The sequence below is a fragment of the Aquila chrysaetos genome, chromosome 2 (genome assembly GCF_900496995.4).
Source record: "Aquila chrysaetos chrysaetos chromosome 2, bAquChr1.4, whole genome shotgun sequence".
NCBI classification, from domain to species: Eukaryota; Metazoa; Chordata; class Aves; order Accipitriformes; family Accipitridae; genus Aquila; species Aquila chrysaetos.
In genome coordinates, this window is record NC_044005.1 from 13,420,051 (window position 1) to 13,441,108 (window position 21,058).

Below are 21,058 nucleotides of genomic sequence, written 5' to 3' on the forward strand. Positions count from 1 at the left end.
TAGGGTAGGGTTGAACTTGGTACAGTCCAAACTCTACTAGCCATGGTTTGGATTTGCAAACAGATCTTTAAAAATTCTAATGAGCAGCTAGATGTTTAAACAACAAAATGTACAAGTTCGTAAGATTTTTCCCATTTAATGCTCATATCTTATCATCTACCTTTAGAATAAAAATTTAGATTGAGTACCAGATGAAGCATTTGAGCTTCCATCTATGAGTAAGTCTTGAGAAATAAGACAGGGCTAACACTATTAAACAGAAGCACTATTTTATTAACAAAATTAAGTCAAACATTAAACTTAGCCCCAAATATTGTCCAACACTCAACACAGTTCGGTCTTTTCCAAGCCTTATAGATATGTATGGTTTAAGTGTTTCATATATATAAATGGTTTGAATGTTTCCCTGAGCAAGACTGCAACTTGACCACCACATTTAGTAAGTTCTCGACTCATTTTTCTTCAATGAATTTCTCCAAGTTCTGTTTTTTTAAAAACAAAAATCCACATCTAAAACTCAAACTATGCTTTGTCCACTATGCTTTCTTTAGATGTGTCCAATCATTTCACTGATATGCCCTAATTCTGCATTGCCTCCACCACCACTGATTCTACGGATCTTTACCAAGTCCCAGCCCAAGCTATATGATATTTTACCCCAGGTTGAAGAGTTTGAGGAAAATTAGCGACACAGCAAGAGAATTCAACTTTAAATATAAAAACTAGGTAGGGCAACCAAACAGGTACTATTTAAGATATGGACATATTTTGGAACATACAGTTTCACAGTCAGGGGACACATGTATTCTTAGAACACTTCAGTCATGAGAAGGAGCAGAGTGTTCAGCAGCTGAGCACTATCCAAATTTATTCCAAATAATAATGTCCAAGAGCCCACCATTATGATGTTATGTATAGCTAGGGCTGCTCCCCACTACTGTGTAATTATTACACAATAGCAATACAGTAAAAGACACACAGTATTGCACTTTCTGCTACCACAGGAACCAAAGCTGATCGCAAAGTTAGATGAATGGTGAAGCTGCTTCCAAGGCTGTGATGAACAATGCTGGTATTTACAACTCAAGTTTCATAGCTGGATTACAAATGAAGTAAGAACATTCATTTCCACAACTAGTCAATCTGTAAGGCTTCCCTTCTCATACTAGAAGAGCTTGCTTGTAAGCGTGAAGCTCTTGAAGCAGACACCTAAAAAGCTTAACCAGATAGTTTAGTGCAGAAACGAACCCTAGCCAACACTTACCTCATCAGCCTGAACTTTTGAAACAAGGTCCTTAAACGCAGGAAGGCAGCTCAACCTCATCATTGCTTCTGTTTGCTCTACAGTCAAACCATTGATTTTGGGGAGAGATGCAGTGTTTAGTACAATCTCCTTCCCTCTCAAGAAGTGCTGGAATTCTGCATCATATGTAGGCTCCCTAATGTGAGGGAAAAGAAGACTTTAGCTAGGTGCCTTCAAGACATCCCTCTCTTTTTCAACTAAAGTGAAGCTAGAAAACAAATGTTTACCCAATAGTGCCTTTCAGTTTAATCCGGGCCAACAACATAGCAAATGTTATATGATCTTGATGCAGCATGCCACGTGCCACTCTATTGAAAGCCACCTACCAACAAAACAGTGAAGTTAGCAGCGTAAGAGGCCTTGAACTCCAACCCTTCAAAAATGATGAAAGAATTACATTTACTGATTAAAAAACTGAACCTGAAAGAGATCCTTTGTGATGATTGAGAGACGTTGAGTATGGTCTGTAATTCCCTTCAGGTTCGGGTTCTCATACAAGACATTGTGATAGATGTCCAAGAAAAACTGGAGAGAGTATTGGTACAGGAAATGTATCTGAAAGACACAAGAGTTTGGCTTTTCTCTCTATAGAGTCCTGCTGTTTGACAGTCAATGGCTTATGCCTACCAAATTGCAATAAGGTAGCCAGGGCTGGAATTAGGCAGTGCCTATTTAGCTTTGAACAGTAAATATATGAAGCTTCTGGTAGGAAGAACAACTAATCCTACCTGTTTCAGTGACTCCATAGTAAAGTAGATACTGCTGCACGCTGTAGAAAGAGGCAAGTACTGCTGAGAAACAGTCTCCACTTCTTGCATGACAATATCAGTCTCTTCTACTTTCCTGGTGACCTCTGCTGCTTCCTTCTTCAGGTTCTCAAGAGTAGTAATGATAGTGTCATCATCCAGGATACGTCCCTTCACTTCATTAAGCGCTTGCAGCAGGGATTTTTCTAACTGACGCAAGCGCAGCTGAAATTCACCTTAATTAGAAGAAAAATTAGGTTACGTATTGTATAGGAGTGTTTGTTTCTAAGAATTATATGAATTGTGTATGCTTTCCCATTGGACATCCTGAAAAAGCAAGAGTATCAGCTATAAAGATATTTCACTATGTATTTCTACAGCTACAGTAAAGCGACTGTATTCTTTTACAACAGGAGGAAGCTACTTTAATTTTGGTAAGCATACCCTGAAGCTTGAGCAGGTCAGAGCGTTTTTCATCAACATCTGGTCTTTCAGCTTTCAGGACTTCATTTAGACACTGGCTCTGTAAGCTGCTGCGAGTTACTGTAAAGTTCACAAATGTAACACGAGAGCAGAGGTCCGGTGGGAATTCAACCTATCACAGGAAACACAAAAAATTTTCTCAGCTCTCTGACACCCTATTTCTACAAACAGGACAGCCTTTTGTTTACTTACTGTTGGATCTCTGGTAGAGAGGAAGATAACGAAGGATGGCGACAAATCAATATCTTGGTCTCCCAGAGTAATCAGAACTCTGCCTCCAGTTCTCCGGACTTCACGATTCAGAACAGGATTCAGAACTGGATCATAGCTCTCCACATCCTATAAGCAGAGATGTGTTAAGAGATTCTGTTGCTTGCAAGTGTCTCAGACTAAAAATCCTGGTTCAACTGGGGCTTAAAGCTCTGGTAAGCAAGCAATTTGCAGTTGTTTTGGAATATGGATTATGTTCAGAACATTTTTCTGCTTTAGATTTGTAGTTGAGCTACACAAGCACAGAATTTGGGCTATTAGCATACAAAATCTCAGAAGGGGAGTATTACTAATGGTTGTAATTGTGTTAGTTCTAATCCATAAGCCCTATCCTAAGCAGCACAAGCAACAGTTACTGATCTCGTCTACGAGATAATCCGTTGTCTTCCCATTTCCATATGAAGAAACGAAAAATATATTAATCTCAAGTGAAAGTCAACTATTCCTACAGTTGCCTATTTCTTTGTATTACCAAAACTTCCTCCTGCTACTCAGAGTACATTTAATTCTAGATAATTAGCTGTATTAGGTGCTATTATCTATGACAAGAGATAGCATATGGAAACAAAGAAACAGACAAACAGGTTGCATGTCATTTTATAGAGTGGAGGTAAAGAAAGATCATTTCAAAATAAAAGCATTTGATCTTGAAATGGTGGGAAAAGGAAATACGTTCTTTTGATTGTGTATCTCACTAATTGTATTTTTCTCAGGTCTAACACCTTGCATATCACTCCATACTAGTTCACTTGTTAAAATATGGTTTGAAAATAGTCTCATTTGCATCTTACTAATAGAACAACTGCAAACTTTTCTAGTACACAGGGCAAAATTCAAGAATTTTAGACAGTTTTTACATGATCATGCAACTAACCTGGACTAGAAGTGGGTTACCAAATCTCAAGGCACTTTCCAAGTTCTTCCTGAAAGCGTCATCCAAGAAACTAGTACGAGTTATCTTACGGTCTTTATATTCATTCATGATGAACTCTGTAGCTTGCCCAGAGGGATCAATGATCAATGGATACCTAAGTTAGTAATAAAACACTTTAATTATTTGGGTTTTAACTGCAGACAGCCTCTAAGCAGTTTTACGAATTTATGTTGCATTATTAGTCTCAACTCTAAAAGCTTGTGTATTGAAGAAGTTGGCCAGGTTTAATGACTTATTTCAGTTCAGAGTTTTGAAAGGTAAGTCTGTATTGGGCAACAAAACAACTTCATTTCAAGCCAACTTATTTTAACAGCTAAGCATAACAAAAAAGGCAAGCAAAGACAAATGAGAGTTTTTATGTTTACAACCAGTTGAGAAGCTTTTACAAACATTAGAAGCTCTCACAACAGTGAAACAGTGCTTTGAAAGAGTTACTGTGATTCTTCGATAGGTGCAAAACCCTGCCTGCTGCAAGAACATTACTTTAGAATTCTACATCTTAGAATGAAATACCTATTAAACCGCTTGAGCATGATGGCATTTTCAGTGCACAGGTCATCTGCAGGTAGAGAACTTGCTTGCCAGCGAAGCCGCTCATCTGCGTTGGAAAGGTACTCTGTCCTTGCAATGTCTGTACGGAACTGCCAGAAGTACATAGAGTTAATATTTGACTAGAGATTCTCCAACCAGCTGGTGAAGACATTTTGAGTAAATGCAGCTCTACAAGGTATTCTTTTCCGATAGCTCCATTCTTTACTTAGCAATCTTAAAGCTTCTTTTAACTGTTGCAGTAAATTGATTTGCAGTTAACTCATGACTGTATCTTTACCTGGATATTTGCTTGCTGCAAATGGTGAGACCACGTAGTGAACAGATTCTGACGCATCTGCTGATCAAAGTAGCCAGCATAGGCAATAAAAGCTCCTGAAAGTAAGCAGTCTCCTGCAATAGTAGACATCTGGTTCTTGAAAGTTTCACTTGTCTTCTCCCATCTTTCACGTTCAGCAGAAAGACTCTTCAGAAGAGCTGTGCTACGGTTTACCTAGAAATAAGTGGTGAAGTAGACTCTTTAGATGATGGATTTTTATAGTATTACAAGTCTCTCAGGACACTTAAATATTCACTCAAGGCCCAAGTTAAATTTAAAAGCTTGGAATGAAATTAAAGTTGTGTTTCTTCACTTCAGTGTTATTATGTTGTTTTTAACTGTTATCTCAATGAACTTAAAAGTGCTAAGTACTAGCATAGTAGTGACATGCTAATGATTAGATCAAGTACATAGAGGAATTCTCCTCACGCCCCCCTCTCCAGTCCAGTTAAGACATTACAATTACACTACACCCATGCCTGTTTCCAAACACTTTCCAAACACTTTCTACTTATTTTAAGCCTTACGTGAACCGTCTTGTTAATTGACTAGCTACATGAGTTGATATTTCTAACTCCAGCCAGGTTTCAGTAGCCTAAGAAGCTTCATGACATCCAGAGATGAAACAGACAGCTCAAATGTGCTACACAGAGGAAGCACCCAAGTCCGGTCACAAGTTTGAAGAATGGTTCAGTTTCCAACTGTCAAAAATCAAAGAATGGAAAATTACTGATATATAAGTCTTACTTTTGCTTCCACAGCAGCCAAGTCTGCCTTAATAGCTTGAGCCTCTGAAATCAGTACTGCATATTCTTCTTTGTAACGGGCAATACTGGCCTCGAGATCACGAATCATCTGCTCCACTTCATTTGCTTTCTGTTGGTTGTCTTTGGCATCATCCTCCAGCTTCTGCAGTTCATTGCGTAGTGGTTCCACTCTTTTCAACATATCAGCATAGTTCAGCTGTAAACGGTAAATAAGACCTTTTTACCTTCTAAAGTGACATGTGTTAACAAGAACCACAGTATTCAGGTATATACTATCAACTGCACCTTTTTAAGCTTAAGTACTTACGACCTGTGTAAGAATTAATATGCTTAATATATACATTATTGATATACACATTAAGTAGCGCATAGCACTGTTTTCCATAAATACTTGACTGTGTGTCTATGCCAGTACTGTGCTAATCTGCCTTTCTTAGTAAAGAATTGAGCATAGCTAAGCCACAGAACTATCAGGATACGGCCTATTGGCAAGATTCAAGCTAAACAGTCTCTCCGCATCATGCCATTCATAGCAGGCACAGTTTTAACAAGCCAAGCATTCTGCTATATTGAACACCAACAGCAAGTAAAACCATTCTTGGATATCTCAGTCTGGGGGCATCTTCCCAAAAGCCTATTCCTTTAGAAAACTAGTCAAGTATTTAAAAGTCTGCCTAAAAGTCCTTGACAGAGCTGCCTGTGAGTGTGCCCCACTCTGAGGCAAGACAAAACTTATGCAGTCTCTATTAAGAGGATTGCATTGCATTTTCCAGTTGAGAACTGTCCTGTCCTGTAGAATGCACTACATACAGCAAGGATCTGTACATACAGCTACTGTTTATGGTAAACCTAAAGTTTCTCGGTGCAAAAGCTGTATAACAATTAGCCATTAGTCCTCTGGCACAGTACTACAGAGCCCATGATCATTCATCTGAACCATCTACCAATTTCTTTGAAACAAAATAGTAATTGTAATATTTAGTTGAACAGAGGCAAATTCAGAGCCTTTAGACATGGTTATATGCCTTCAGGCTCACTCTTTTTACCTTATGTTTGTTTCCCCACAGTACTGACTTTACCTGTGCAATTGCCCATTTCACCATAGGTCCACAGGCCAGTGATGCTCTGTTTACAATTTCATAGTTGTAACTTGGATTTGACAGATAGTTTTTCTTCATCTTCTCCCGGATGGCATCACTGCAAGGGAAAAGTTTTTAAAGATAGCATGAATACACTGTGTGTCAGCACACAGGTATTCAGTATCCCATTATCTCGCCTGCCTTCCACAGCCAACATGAACATCTCCTAGCAGTTTTGCTGACTGGTAGCTGGGATGTTTTAATTAGCTCAAGATGTTTCAGAAATTACAGCTTATGGGTGATAAAAGGCATTTAACAAGATTTTAAGATTAGTCACTCACAAATTGCTTAACTGCTCAGAAAAATTTGGAGTTGGAAGGGAACTCAGGTGTCTCTAGTCTGACCTTCCCCTCAGGTTCAGAACCAGCTAGGTCAGCCTGGATAAAGCCCTCAGCAAACTGGTCTGTTATTGCTGCAAAACTACTTTCAACTAGTAACATGGCTTTGGACAGCAACACACTGCTTTGCAACCATGCCTTGAAGTTACTCAACAGCAGCTGTTTTGTCTCAGTTTGCATGATGTACCTTTGCTTCACTAGTCTGTTTCCTATACCACCTATACATTCACTACATGCAAGAATAAATCAGTCTCGAAAGAAGTGCTACCAAAGCAATTACACAGAGAAAAGTCCAGTTAAGACCCCTCCATACCTTTGTAAATAGTTTATTCATATAAATATGTCGCACTTACCTGATTTCCTCAGCAGAGAAGTTAACAATGGTTGGAATGAAGTTCTCTCTCATGATGATGGAACGTATTTGTTTCCAGTCAGTTGTACTTTCACCTAGTAATAGGCAGATGGACTCCAGCGCTAGCTTAACTGCTGCAGGTGGATTAGCCATAGAACGGACCTCTACCAGGTGCTGTTTCTTTATTGACTTCACAGCTAACCAGTGCCAGAAAAATGATGAATGTTGATCGAGAAGAAAACAAACAGTTAGCAATGTCCATTAAAATACCTTGGATTTGTAAAAATGCTTCAAGATTCTCAAAAGGAATTTGAGGTTATTAGAGAAGCAGATACTAGTGGATAACATTCAAACTACTGTATCACAAGATAAACTTCTGTGAATGTCAACTTGCCAACTGGCCACAGGCAACTTATTTTGCTACCTAAAAATGATTCACTTAAAGCAGTGATTCCTCTATCCAGTTTAACAAATGGACAGCTTGACTGTACGCTGCCTGTGGAGCAATAAGGCATCAGTAGCCTTTCTGATTATGAGCTTTCTTTATGAATACATAGACTGAATACATAACTAGAGCTGGTCTGCCAGAAACTAAGCCACAAGCCATAAAAGGAGTATCAAGTATCAGATCAGTACTACAAACAGCACAAAATCACAGCTCAAAGACTAGGAATTTCTTCAACACTGTTTAGCTCCATGCTAAGAGCCTACACTTTTGTTAAACTGGACCAACTCAGACCACACCAAAACACATTCCCATAGACTTCAGTTTTAGATCCAAGACTATAGTGTTGATCTCTTCACGTGCTAACATACCGTTCTGAGCTTCAATGACAGCAGGCTCCACCTTGTCAAGATCTTCTTTCACACTCATCTGCTTGTCTGCAATGACCTCCTGCTGCTTGTGCAGCTGTTCCTGAATCTCCTGGCTCATGACCTAGAAGGAAATTTCACAGACAAAATACTGCTTTTTAGAAGTTGGAACTTCTTCCAGTGTTTGCTCTGCAGGCTCTGTTTCATAAATAAAAATATTTACTATGCACAGAGATTTAACAAAGATTTTTACCTTTTTCTTCTCAGCTTCCTGCTGATCTTTCACCATCTTTTTCAACTTGTCATTGGCTGCTGCATTCTTCACTTCCAGTTCCTGACTCTTTATTCTTAGGTCACGCCGCAATTCTTCCACCTAAGATAGATTGTAAGATAGGAGAGAGAATTCCTATTAAGCACAGAGATATATTTAATCACTCTGGCCTTATAGAGGGCAAAATTTTAAAGATAAGTACCTGATCAACTGTTTCCTTGATTTTTCTAAGACCAACATTCAAATGCATTTGCTGTTCCTCCAATTCACTTCGTTTCTCATTGAACAAATTGGCATAATGGTTGATGAAGTCTAAATAGTGGCGTGGTGTGATTGCCATGGTTCTGCCTCCTCGTTTTGCCAGACGAGCATTAGCCTTTAGGAAGAAAAAGCTGTAGATTATGCATTGGTTTTATATCTATTTGGATGCCGAAGATCATACTTTTTAGGAAACCGATGCATGATGCTGTGGCCTAGAGATCAGTGTAAGTTAAGCAGTGTAATGACAACATACCTGATGAAGGGTCTGATGAACAAACACACAACTATTAACAATAGCTTCCCTGTGTGATGGTGGTTGTGGTAGCTTATCATACACAACTGGCATGTAATCGGGCACAATATAATTTGGTTTCTCAAGATCCATTTTGCTTGTGAACTCTTTGCCAACTTGGTACAGTGCCTCAGTTGACCAGTCTCCAAACCAGTTCAAGACACACCTGAAATACAAAGCATTTGTGAAGACATCCCAAAAAGTACCTTTGTTAACAGTACTTGTAATACATGTTGGAATATACAGCAATTACCTGTTGAAGAGCGCAGGAGAGGTAGCTGCCCTGTCCTTTAGGCCCTCAGAAGATGGATTCATAGTGAACACAACGTGGAGATTGCGAATAACTTGGCTGGTGAACCATTTGTAGAGTTCCTCATGTGAATCTAACATTAAACCTTCTTTCTGTGCTCCTTCTTTACACTGAGTCATGAGGGTGGCATATTCATCTCCTTCAAAGAGACCAGGAACCTAATTCAAAAGATCACTTTGTTGTAGTTTATAGTTGTAAAAAGGTGCTTAAAGTATTTATTTACTATCTTCTTACCTCTCCATTGGCTAGGAGAGTGTTCATTCTCTCCAGGAATCCAGAATCCAACACATTTGACTCATCCATTATAAAAGCTATTTTTTCATTTTTACAGCCAGAACGTCTCAATACTGTCCTAAGGTCTTCATCAAAATCTTCACCTGTATATTTTCTGTGAACCTAGTAAGATTTAACATTGGTTATTAACATTTTGGTTTAGCTTTTAATGGCATATTTTAGCAGTTAATATTTAAGAAATTAAGAGTTTTGACTAACAGGTTTTTTTAAGTCAAACTAGCATACCAACCTTAATTTGGTAGACACTCAAACCATTCATCCAGGCAACAAATCTTGAGAGGGTTGTTTTCCCTGCTCCACTGACTCCAATAAGCAGCAAGTGACCCTGTGGCTGACGGAAGATTCTGAAAAAGAACATAACCAAGTATGTTTGATAAGTGTTATCAACTTACTAAAGCTTTTCCTTGAACACCTAAACTTCAAGCTAGTACCAAAACTGACACACCTTTCCACATAGGATCCTGCTATCTGGAGGCCAGCAGTATATCATGTATGGACAAAAATGGGACCATGCTCCATTCTTATTTACTCTGTACTCAGGCTACTCTGTTTCAGAAAAAGTCTCTAAATACTATTTATACAAGCAGCAACTGAAGTCTCAACTTACCGGTCAATTCTTAACACATGATCCAAGACTTCATTGAACAAAACAAGTGGTACATCAAGTTCTTCTTCATAAAAGACTTTAAGCCTAGCTTTCACATAGTCTCTTAATTCTTCTTGATCCACTGGAATATAATCCTAAAAGAACCAGTCAATACAGTATGGAATTAAAGATTAAGGGAATTTTGCTTAGGGATCAACTTATGAGTAGATGAAAGCAGAACTATTAGAATACTTAAAGTAGCAATCCTCTACAAAAGCTTAAGAATGCTGTACTCATTTAACTTGCACAGGAACATGTCCACAGCCTAGACTGCCACAGATGGCGGCATGGGGTTTAAACACTGTACCTACCGAACCTACTACCATAGGTTGAGTCTGTGCTGCCAGTCAGCAAAGAGACTGGGAAGTAGCATGACAGGCTTACTCCCCTCCCTCACTCCCCCAATTTATTTGAAACAGCCTTTCCTAGCCACTTGCTACCGGTCAGAGAGATGGGTAGCAGGCTAGATAGACTTTTGCCTTGGCCCAGCAGGATTTCTACAGATTGCCCAGCTGGATCACTCCAGATTGCAAGAAACAGTCCACCATAAAATTTATAATATCAGTATTGTTCAAGGGTCACTGCCTTATCCAAGAGATTCCATAAGCAATAACTGTCAGCAACTTTCTGGGAGTGTTATATTGTTCTTGAGAAATATTACTTAATACTGCCTTTATGTACTGCGGTAGATCTTACAATAGGATCCTTGGCATAACAGCTGTTAACTTTGTGGTAGAGTTCACTTCAGATAATCATAGTAAGAACTTCTTGGAGATCAGTTTAACAAAATGATGGGCACCAGTTATCATATTAATATAGTCACAAGAGCTGCATCACTCAGTTGCTCCCAAACTATTCCGCCCCCCCCCCCCCCCCCCAATTTTTACTTGCCTTTGACAGCCAGTTGCTGTATAAGATAGGTCTGCTCATAGCTTTGTCTTTGTCAATATTGGGGAAGTGTTTCAGAGCAACCATATCAATGTTCTCATCAGTCCAGCGTCTCTCCTCATCTTCTACAAGTCTGGATAAAGAAACAAGTCAGTGACCACAAATCCTCTGTAATGGGAGGATATAATCACATCACATAGCAGTGCTACAACTAAAGTATGTTTCTGCTTTGCACAGATATTACTCCCAAGAGCATCAAGTTAGAGTGTAGGGAAATATTATCATTTGTATTCCAGCTATTTAACATGAAGCACACTTCAGTTTGGTCTTCTAATGAAAATTGGCAAGGAGTGGGGAAAATTAATTTTGAAACTTCTTTTTTTCCTCCCCATCTCATGTTGATTTTACCTGTCTTGGAAGAGACGTAAAGCTTCATGGGCCCAAATCCTGATAAGGCCTTCAACTGGTAAGGTTTCAAGTGGTCTTAACGCTTCGAATATACCTCTCACCCATCGAGTCATTTCACGTGGTGAATAGATGTAGTGTGGCTGTGTATCCTGAGTGAATCTCTCCTAAAAATTTAAACTTAATTAGTTACTTCATCCCAAAGTTGCACCATATTTTTTACAGGCCTTGGCATTGCAAGATATTACTTTGCTAGCATCATTCAGTGGCTTTTACCAGAACTCAAGTAATTAGTTGAGTTGTACACATATTATCTATATGAAAGGCAAACAATGCATGTTAAATGATTCAGCATAAAAGGAAAACTTCTGATTAGAGCTTGGGGTTGTATTTAACAAGTTACCTGAGACATTGTGTAGAATTCTACCATAGCAGCAGTGAGAGGTTCTGCATATGTGCGAAGTGATGGGATCAACCTTAGCATTGCACGATTGAATGTTCCATATATCTGAGTAAGTGAAGCTGGTCCAGGATAGTCCACATAAACCACAGGAACGTGTCGTAAAAATCTGAAAGATTAGCATATTACACAGTTCAGAGAGTAAAATTACAGCTTGTACTATTTCCATTATCTTTTGTCAAAATTAAATAACTGCTTGTTTCAAAATTATCAGCAGTAATTGCAGTTGGTTTGATTGCTCCTTAGTGATTCGGACCAAAAAGCATTCTGAAGTATCCACAGCATTTCAGACAGGTTATTTGAGAAGTGTAACAGTGAGTCCACTGGTTGGCTGTCAGGTTAAGAACCAACTAGGAGTTAGTTTAAAAGCAAGGAACACGATTTCAGCAGAGCTGGTGTTAAACAAGTGTATTAAGAACAGATCACATAGTCAATGCTTCAATTTTGACCCCTATTCTGTTGCTATACAGTTTACTAGATACGTTACCTATGTGACAGAGGTTTTCTTCCAGGATCAGTAGGTGGATTACATGCACCAACAAACTGAATTCTCTCCAGTTTCACCCATGTCTGGTCTGATGTACGATAGAATCCTCCATGTTCCACCATCTGGAAATAAAAGTAAAATAAAATCAGTGGAACACTGTATTTCCCTGAAAATAACTACAGTATAGTTGGTTACAAAGGAAAACAAACCTGTCTAATGAAAGATATGACTCTCTGTGTGCCATACTTATCCATATCTGGCAAGTTGATTTCATCACAGAACAGCACCAGCCACTTTCCTAACTGAACAGGAGCCAGCACCACCCCATTAGGTGTACGTCTGTACTCACAGTAGTGATCAAAAGTTTTTAAGAGCAGTTCTGGAGTAGTAGCACTAGAAAAGTTCAGTCCAACCACCTTAAGAAAACAGTGAAAAGAAATAGTTAACATACACTAAGGTTTGAAAAAGGGTTTATCAAGAGTCCTGAAAACAGGTGTTGGCTTTCTACAGTGGAAGTACATATACCATCTATATTTCAGGTTACTGCCTGTATACTGTTTGCTTCCCACTGCAGGTTCTCCATTTACCACGCAGCAGTGCCTCCTGCCCAACCTCGTCCTTAGAACATCACAGCTTCATGTAACTGTTACTCCACCTAAATACACTGAAGGACGAGAGCTATTCCTGAACATTACCACAGGTTTTAAAATACTAAATAGAGGAATGCTCCTGTATTACTGAAGCAGCAAAGGAAGGAAGTAGCTTTTAGGTTAAGGATCTTTAGACATAAATTTAGATTCCGCTCAACATAATTTTTTTTTGCTATGTATACATAATTTTTTTTTGCTATGTATACACATGACTGACTGAGGTGGAGGTATCACCGAATTCTGGCTAGCAAATCATTTCCATGCTAAATCAAGACTCCTTTAATCTTTAAGAAGATTAAAGCCTTGTTACTACTCTGTAATTCACACATACGTGCACGCATGCATACACACACGCTCTCTTGTGTACCTCCATATCAGGCAGAGCTCTGAGAGCACTGAAGAGGGTCATGGTCTTTCCAGAACCTGGTGGGCCACACAGTACTAGAGGTTTGTGTTCTGCCAGCCACGTATACAGCAAAGCTTCATGGCGAACTGTATCTAGGGTTGGTACTACAACATCAGGAGCTGCAACTTTGTGTGTTTCAACTTCAATTTGAGGAACCTTGGATTGCCATGGCACCCATTCACCTGTAATGGACACCTAGGAGCACAAAAACATGATCAGACAATTTAGAAGAGGAATATAGCTCAACCTTAGTTAAAGTGTTTTTTTTTTAAACCATACAATAGTTTGTAGCATCAAATGTGATGTGTTTATTTAAAGAGGCAGCTTGTTCACTGAACTGTGAAACTGTAAAATTTAAAATAGTCTAGTGTTTTATTTTCCAGTTTCATCTCCAAAATCTAAAGCAAGCTTCTAAGAACACAAAAGAGCAATACTTCTAGCGTAAGAAAGGCTTACCTCATAGTCAATTATAGGTATGTTGGGTGCAGTCGGCAGTGGCACAGTGGTGATTCTCCTGATGTATTCTCCCAGCTCTGCTCTCATTTTCAAACGACTGTCTCCAGAAAGAGACCAGAGTATTGCATAGACCAGGTACCTCTGTAAGAAGCAGCAAAAGCAGCTATTGGTTTTAGAGTAATGGGACAAAACTTAATAAACAGTAAATCAAATCTAGCTGCTATACTGACATGTCAAACACAGCAGTCACTTATAGCAGCATATTGTATTTACCTGGATGTAACGCTCTAGTTGATCTATCTGCATTGGAAAGTCTGGATGATTGGCATTGTACTGGGCTACATTGCGGCAAGCTTGATGCAACATGGAGAACAGAGAACCAAGACAGCGCAAGCGGGTGAGATCCATAATATGCTCCAACTTGAAAGCATGTTCAAGTGCTTTAGTTACCAGGCCATTAGATGTGAAATATGGCTGCATTATTGTTGCAGCATCTCTCTGAATCTGTTGGGGGAGACAAACACTGCTGAAAGCACTTGCTTCTCATTTGATTACCAGGCAGTAGGAAATAATTTTGTTTTAAATACTTCAGAGTTCAATATTCTTTAAAATAAAGAAAAAATATGTAAAGAGGAAGCCAGCTTTTCTGCGATAGGCTGTCATAAATTCTAAGTACACCATACTACTTGTGATACAAACATTCTTACTACATTATCCCATAATGTAATCGAAGTTATACCTGCAACATTGGGGATGCTGCTTCTTCTCCTTCATCTTCTTTGCCCTTTCGCCTTCGCTGAGCTTCCTCCTCACCTTCATCCAGAGGAATGCTTCTCAGTCTGGCCAGGAAGTTATTGAATATCATGTCTGTACTGAGAACATCTTCACTGAACCAGACCATGCCACACCTTGACACAGTAGCCAAGGTGGCATATTTCAGATCCTGTACCTCAAACATGATACGCACCTAAAGAGTAGAAATTTAAAACAAGAGTTTGAAGTAAAAACAAATGAACGCAAAACAAAACAAAAAAACTCCCCCCAAAAACCAGACCTTTTAAAATAATTTGTATTTAGCCTTTGAATAATCAACAGCAGTATTAAACTATCCTAAGTTCATCGTTATTGATTTTTACCCTAGACTTTTATATAATCCACAAAGTTTGTCTTACAGGGTCAGAGTAAGTATAATGTGAAATGTTTGTTTCCACAAAAGCTCCTAACTCCAGCAAGCCACTACCTGAGATCAGTATTACTCTGCTTGTGATGAGAAAGCAGGACAGCACCAGTATGGATTAAGATAAAAGCAACAAGTTTACAGGACAGCACATAAGCATCATGTAAAAAATGTAGCATTACATTTGGCGGAAGGCTGAGACGTTCTCCATTTGGCAGAGTCAGCAGTTTGTTGTCATCCAAAACAGAGTTCAAGTTCTCAACCCATTCAGGGTCTACATCACCATCAAAGATAATCCACTGGCGTTTTTGTAGTTCACCTCTCACATTGTCTATGATTCTACATTAAAGGAAATATTTATTGCAGTAGAGAACAAAGACTCAGTAAGGCCAGATTATTCACGGCACAAATGTACTGGCCATTTTTAATTTGTGCTATTAAAAACTCACTTTCTTAGGACATGTGTAAACAAGCCATCTGTCCATTCTCTGGTGTTTGGATCTAAAGTACCATAGAGGTGATCTTTACTGATTGCTTTTGGATCTATAATATGAGCAACACCTTCCACACCCTCCAGCCGTTCGAGGGCTTTCAGAAGTACTCTCCAAGCCATGCTCTTTCCACTTCCAGAGGGACCGACCATCATCAATCCATGATTTATCTGTGTAATCTGATACAGCTGAAGAACCTGTGACAGAAGAAATGATGTACCAACTAAGTCTTAACTTCAGTAGTCAATCTAAGCTTCTAGGTATTGCTTGCTTAAGACAAGAAAAAGGAAAAAGCTTTCCACCTTTCATAATAAAAAATGAAGTTTAGTCTCATACATAAACTTCAATTCCACATTTTCAGTTTTATATTTTACCTTTTCAACCCACATGCCACCAACTTCTTCTCCATCACCATAGGTAAGGTACATTTCCTGACAGACTTTCTTAAGCTCCTCTCGCAAGGCTGTCATCTCCCCACGATGATACTGTACTCCAGGGAATACATCAGAAAGCAGACTGAACAGCAAAGGAATATCTTCTGCAACCAGTTTTGGTACCATAGTTTCACATACACTTTGGATCAGGATCTGCAGAGACAGTCACGTTTTGGTTAAGATTTTTTGTTAAGTTTGCTTTACCAAATGTGCTTGACAAGGAATGCTTTGCTAAATACTTTATTGATAAAGCACCAGACCATGGTGGTCTTGGTAAAAACAACCACTGATGGGGTTTCAACTTTGAAACTACACAATGAATTCCTATTTATTTTCAGTTTATACAACTGTAGCTTTTTATGCCTCTTCACTATGCTTTTGGTATTAACTGCTGAGGAACTGAGCAGCCATAAGCGTTATGAATGCACCACCTCATAAGAACAAGTCTTTCACTGTGATTCAGGGACTCCTAAGACATGTTTAACTTTGTGTTTCTAAGCTATCAAATTACTACATTTTGTAACTAACATTACTTTGCTTGCAAGGCTTAACCCTAAATGTTAAACACTGCAGGGTTATTTGCTTTGTTCAGTGTGCATCCTGTACTTTATCACAGAAGTGAAGAGTTCACACACACACACATTACCTCTTGTTCTGGTAAGTTCTCAGCGATTTCTCCCTCATCAACAACTTCACCACGCTCTTCTTTCTCCCGCTTTATCTTCTGAATCCTCTCCCTCTTCACATTACCTGCACTAACCAGCACACTCTTCAGTGCTCTCAAGCCAAAATCATAGTGACTTTGAGAGGACAGCTGTTCATCACAAAGCCTAAGAAGCAAACCAGACAAAATACAATTTGATTCTCAACAGGGACCAACACAACACTTGGTAAATGTCACTGTTTACTTGAAATGATTGCTTGAAACGACTGCTGCACAACATGCTTACTGAGTTGCAAAGAAAATTATAGCTTTGAAAAACAAGCTCTATTTTTACTGATTGCAGCCAAACTTGCTACTCACTTGAAGAATGGTACTATCTTATTGGCAAGCACTTCAGCTGTACGGAAGCCTTGGGAGTACAGCATGACCTGGGCAATCAGCTGACGGTCTGGTTTTGTCATTGCCAAGCTACGGAACAACTTCTTCAAATTGTCAGGCAGATTTGATCTGCCTGCATAGCCAGGATTCATGGTGATGAAGATAGCCATGTCAGGGCTCACTTTGACTTGTTTGTTCAGCAGCTCACAAGTAATTGGTGTTGCAGCTGAAAGGAGAGTGCATTTAGTTACACCTGAGTCAGTGATCAATCACCCTGACAACAGAAGTCATACTTTATTCTATTTTAGTTTCCTACAGTAATGGACAGTGGGTCCTCTAGTACTGCAACTCAAATACTCAAATGCAAATTTCTACCAGCTGAAAGTTACTTCAAGTTTTTGATAGAAAGTGGCTTCATCCTTGGATTGTTTGGGAGAAATGTAACTGAGCAACAAAACAGCATAAAGGACACTACAGATGCTGTACAGCACTATTAGGAATGAACGATTACATACTCTTGTCATAGCTGGGGTTGGAATGCTCTCGCAAAGCTTCCTGGATGCACTGAACTTGCTGAGAAACGGCTGAGAGCATACGCTCCTCCAGTCTGTTGAACTCATCAAAGCAGCCCCACGCACCCACTTGGCAAAGTCCCACAAAGATGCGTCCCATTGCCTGCACGTAGAGGGGAAAAGTCACTGAAGTTGCATGATCATTCTTGCCTATGCGTAGGCAAACGGAGCAGAGAAGAGCACTTTATACAATGCATCCAAGACAAGAAGGGGCTGCATTTATATGTAGGTTACCACCTTTGTAGTACTTTGTAGTTATAGAACTTTGTAGTTATAAAAGGGTTCTAACTGACTTTCAGATGTTCACTGCTTCATAGAATCATAGAAGATGATCATAGCTTCCTATTACTACATACTGTACTGCAGCGTATTCACAAAACGGTCAAGTCCACCGCATGTTTTGTTTGCTGATACCATTAATGCCAGGTGCAGTTCTAGTTCTTTATCACAAGAAGGATACTAGAATTACAAAACATTTCAGAAGAGCAAATTGGATTGCCAGAGTATGATAAGGCTTCCATCTAAAGAACAACCTTTAAGGTAGCATTCTGCAAAAGGCAGCATGAGGGAACATGATAGAGGTCTAAAAGCCACTGATTTAGGATGAATAGGAATCAACTGTTCACTGCCTTTTCCACTACAAGAACTAAGAAATCATTAGAAAAAGACAAAAGAAGGTACTCCTTCATAAAGTGCATAGTAATGCAGTAGAGAATGCTGTAGAAGCAAGTGTGCATGTGGATTTAAGACAAGAAATAGGTATCCAGAGAAAGGTTCACTGGAGCATGAATAAAGTAACCCATTTCAGCTCGGGACCTCCTGATCCTCACAACTGTCAGAGGTATGAAGGGGACTGGGGGCAAGGAAAGAATATCATGCACTATCTGTGATCTTACTACTCCCTAGGTATTTTCTTACACTCACCACTACAGGCCAAATGCTCACTATATGGACCCCTGCTCTGATCAAAATATAGCTGTACAGAAAAAAAACCCAACAAAACAGATGGGCAACCTGGCAGAGTCAATGAAGAAGTATCATGATTCCTTGTCCATGTTTTATATTGTTTTTTATATATATACCTGACTGAGGTTTTTGTTTTGAGACATTTGCTGTGTTACAGTTTACAGAGGCATTTCATCTGGTCCTCAGTTTGAAGATATCATTGATTTTGACGTATTTAGGTAAATTTTCTTAGTTTTGAAGAACCTTTCACGTACTGAGGCAAACTTCACATTTATGTTGCAAAGGATAATTTGGTAATAGTACAGCTACTTCGGCAGTCTCACGCTGTCATCTGTGCTCCATTAAACCAGTACTACAAATGGAAACTAAACAGTTCAAGTTACTTTCCTAAAGCCAGTCTTAAGCCCCTACCCCGTACTTTCTCTTTCTTTCCCTCCATTTGCTGCTATAGAACTACCCGGTCTGAAAAAAAACAAAACTCACCCAGCAATTTCTGCCCCACTTTTGCTTTAGGCATTTTTTGTTACAGAACATCTATATGACATGCAGATACTGGCTCAGTTAAGACTTATAATCATCTTGAAAATAAGCACTGCTGGCTGTTTCAGAGTTCTGAAGAGATGCCTGCTGCTCGCTAGCAAAGACTACATTTTTTTTAAATCAAACAGCTTACCTGGAAGTCAAATGTCTCATCACAGTTGAAAACCAACACAAAGCGGCCAAGCTGATGTCCAAGAGCTTTAACAGATTCTGTTTTACCAGTACCAGCAGGACCTATTTTTGAAGTGGCACAGACATATTTTAGTGTTTATCATCTGAGGCACCACTGCCTACCCACGTAATCTGCCAGCATGCTGATTCTGATGGTCCCCAACAAGAAGGTTCAGCGAAACCTAAACCTGTTACAGCTTCCCCCAAAAGACTGTTTTGTTCTTCAATATCTTAGTTAAAAGTGTTCTGCATGTTTACATTAAAGCTATATATTAGAGAGGATAAGAGTTTACATACATGTCTCAAGTTTTTATTGTCCTTCAGTACAAACTTACCAAATGGTGATCCTCCAAGTCTTGCCTCGAGGGCTTGTGTCATTGTCAGGTAGCAGCGGTCAGTAAGAGGAGTCTGTACTAGCTTATCCTGAACACCAAGGTACTCAAAACCATAGTTGAATTTGGCATTTGCCATCTGAATGGAGAGCTGTTGCAACACATCTGTCTGTTTTGGGTCAAAGTAGAACCGCATTTGGCTGAGCCACTCAAAGGACTTGGAGTTGTCGATCTTGCTTTTGATCAGTGATCTTGTAACATCTCGCTGGTGCACCAACTCAGTGATCTGGAGAATGAAGTAACTCCTTAGACTACAGCAATACAAGCCTCCGCTAATAACCCCAGGAAACCTACAGCTTCTCAGATTAGTATAGTAAATTGCCATCACTTAGAAATCACAATCTACCAACAGTCTCTGCCTTAACATCTGTAGTTATAAAGACAAAACTAACAATGTTGACTGCTCTTGTTAAGGACTTCGCTAGCTTTCAGCAAAGCACTCCGGTCCGGTTAGTCTTTTAATCCATTACACTACTGAACTAGGTATTTTACTTGCCAGAAACTACGCAGACAGACAAGCACTCCTAAAATAGAGCAGATATTTTCCTCTCAAAATCTATAGAAATAACCCAGGTCAATTTTACACCCCCCCCCCCCCCAATCCTTATCTACAAACAAAAGCATATACTAATTACAATAATAAGCAGCTTAATGAGATATCTTATGTTTGAAAGAAAAAATCAGTAACTTCCATATTTGGAAGAGCTAGTTTGAAGAGCAATTCAGTGACCTGGTCTATAATATACTATCACACATTAAGCTGATCAGAGTGAAAAACTACCAGCACCTACAGGATCAGCACTTGATGTAGTTGCTTAAATTGCATGAAACTTTTTCCTAGAGGAAAAATAAGTCTTAGATTAATCAGTCTTTTCATTAAACTTTTAAAAATCCTTACCTGCAAACCCAGAAGAGGAAAGGAGGTTTTTACTCACCAAGTGCTCCAGTTTCCTTCTGCGAAGAGGTGGCTGCTCCATCAGCACAGAGTCTGCCAGGACATTGAGTGTGACCTCAACATTAGCTAGCACAGAGTGGAGAGGACTGTTGTCTCCAACTCCACCCATACCGTTGAGGGCTGACTCTACGTTCTCAGACCACGCAATCTGGGCTGACAGGACAACAAGCTGAGCCTGTGTAACAAAAATCCTCATCAGATAGTTTTCCTCACTGAAGTGGCCGAGCTGCAGTATGCTTAGGTGTTCCATATTGATACCTGGTATTTGTCAATCCAAGAGATGTAGACTGCTGGATCAATTGAAGTTGCTTTTCCAAAGATTTCTACTTCAGTAACAGATTCTGCAAGCAATTTAGCAAGGGTCACTCTCATTTCTTTTTCAACAAGAGTGAGCCACTCATTGATCTTGGGATGTTCTGTGATGGAGACAGGTGTTTTGAACAGCACCTGCAAGAATTAGGTTTAAGTCAGCCCGCATT

The 21,058-nt window shown here is 39.4% G+C and overlaps 1 protein-coding gene across 2 annotated transcripts in view; it reads right to left on the reverse strand.

The window, feature by feature from the left end:
• Window positions 1–21,058, reverse strand: part of DYNC1H1 (dynein cytoplasmic 1 heavy chain 1) — a 46,884-nt gene that overhangs the window by 8,763 nt on the left and 17,063 nt on the right. Inside the window, exons 25-63 of one of the 2 annotated variants that reach the window (XM_030040280.2) lie at window positions 20,838–21,026; window positions 20,560–20,754; window positions 19,568–19,850; window positions 19,195–19,295; window positions 17,499–17,658; window positions 16,966–17,209; window positions 16,588–16,771; window positions 15,882–16,094; window positions 15,466–15,704; window positions 15,199–15,355; window positions 14,579–14,806; window positions 14,113–14,343; window positions 13,840–13,980; window positions 13,345–13,578; window positions 12,537–12,743; window positions 12,328–12,449; window positions 11,784–11,949; window positions 11,384–11,547; window positions 10,979–11,108; window positions 10,049–10,182; window positions 9,671–9,785; window positions 9,382–9,543; window positions 9,091–9,305; window positions 8,799–9,003; window positions 8,487–8,660; window positions 8,267–8,386; window positions 8,017–8,137; window positions 7,202–7,397; window positions 6,451–6,568; window positions 5,352–5,567; window positions 4,566–4,778; window positions 4,250–4,377; window positions 3,677–3,830; window positions 2,725–2,871; window positions 2,494–2,644; window positions 2,032–2,285; window positions 1,724–1,858; window positions 1,531–1,625; window positions 1,265–1,439 (exon numbers count right to left, since the gene is read on the reverse strand). In XM_030040280.2, the coding sequence (XP_029896140.1) occupies window positions 1,265–1,439; window positions 1,531–1,625; window positions 1,724–1,858; window positions 2,032–2,285; window positions 2,494–2,644; window positions 2,725–2,871; window positions 3,677–3,830; window positions 4,250–4,377; window positions 4,566–4,778; window positions 5,352–5,567; window positions 6,451–6,568; window positions 7,202–7,397; window positions 8,017–8,137; window positions 8,267–8,386; window positions 8,487–8,660; window positions 8,799–9,003; window positions 9,091–9,305; window positions 9,382–9,543; window positions 9,671–9,785; window positions 10,049–10,182; window positions 10,979–11,108; window positions 11,384–11,547; window positions 11,784–11,949; window positions 12,328–12,449; window positions 12,537–12,743; window positions 13,345–13,578; window positions 13,840–13,980; window positions 14,113–14,343; window positions 14,579–14,806; window positions 15,199–15,355; window positions 15,466–15,704; window positions 15,882–16,094; window positions 16,588–16,771; window positions 16,966–17,209; window positions 17,499–17,658; window positions 19,195–19,295; window positions 19,568–19,850; window positions 20,560–20,754; window positions 20,838–21,026 (6,816 nt within the window). The remainder of the gene's footprint in view (window positions 1–1,264; window positions 1,440–1,530; window positions 1,626–1,723; window positions 1,859–2,031; window positions 2,286–2,493; window positions 2,645–2,724; window positions 2,872–3,676; window positions 3,831–4,249; window positions 4,378–4,565; window positions 4,779–5,351; window positions 5,568–6,450; window positions 6,569–7,201; window positions 7,398–8,016; window positions 8,138–8,266; window positions 8,387–8,486; window positions 8,661–8,798; window positions 9,004–9,090; window positions 9,306–9,381; window positions 9,544–9,670; window positions 9,786–10,048; window positions 10,183–10,978; window positions 11,109–11,383; window positions 11,548–11,783; window positions 11,950–12,327; window positions 12,450–12,536; window positions 12,744–13,344; window positions 13,579–13,839; window positions 13,981–14,112; window positions 14,344–14,578; window positions 14,807–15,198; window positions 15,356–15,465; window positions 15,705–15,881; window positions 16,095–16,587; window positions 16,772–16,965; window positions 17,210–17,498; window positions 17,659–19,194; window positions 19,296–19,567; window positions 19,851–20,559; window positions 20,755–20,837; window positions 21,027–21,058) is intronic. The other variant, XR_005931297.1, reaches the window with a different exon arrangement.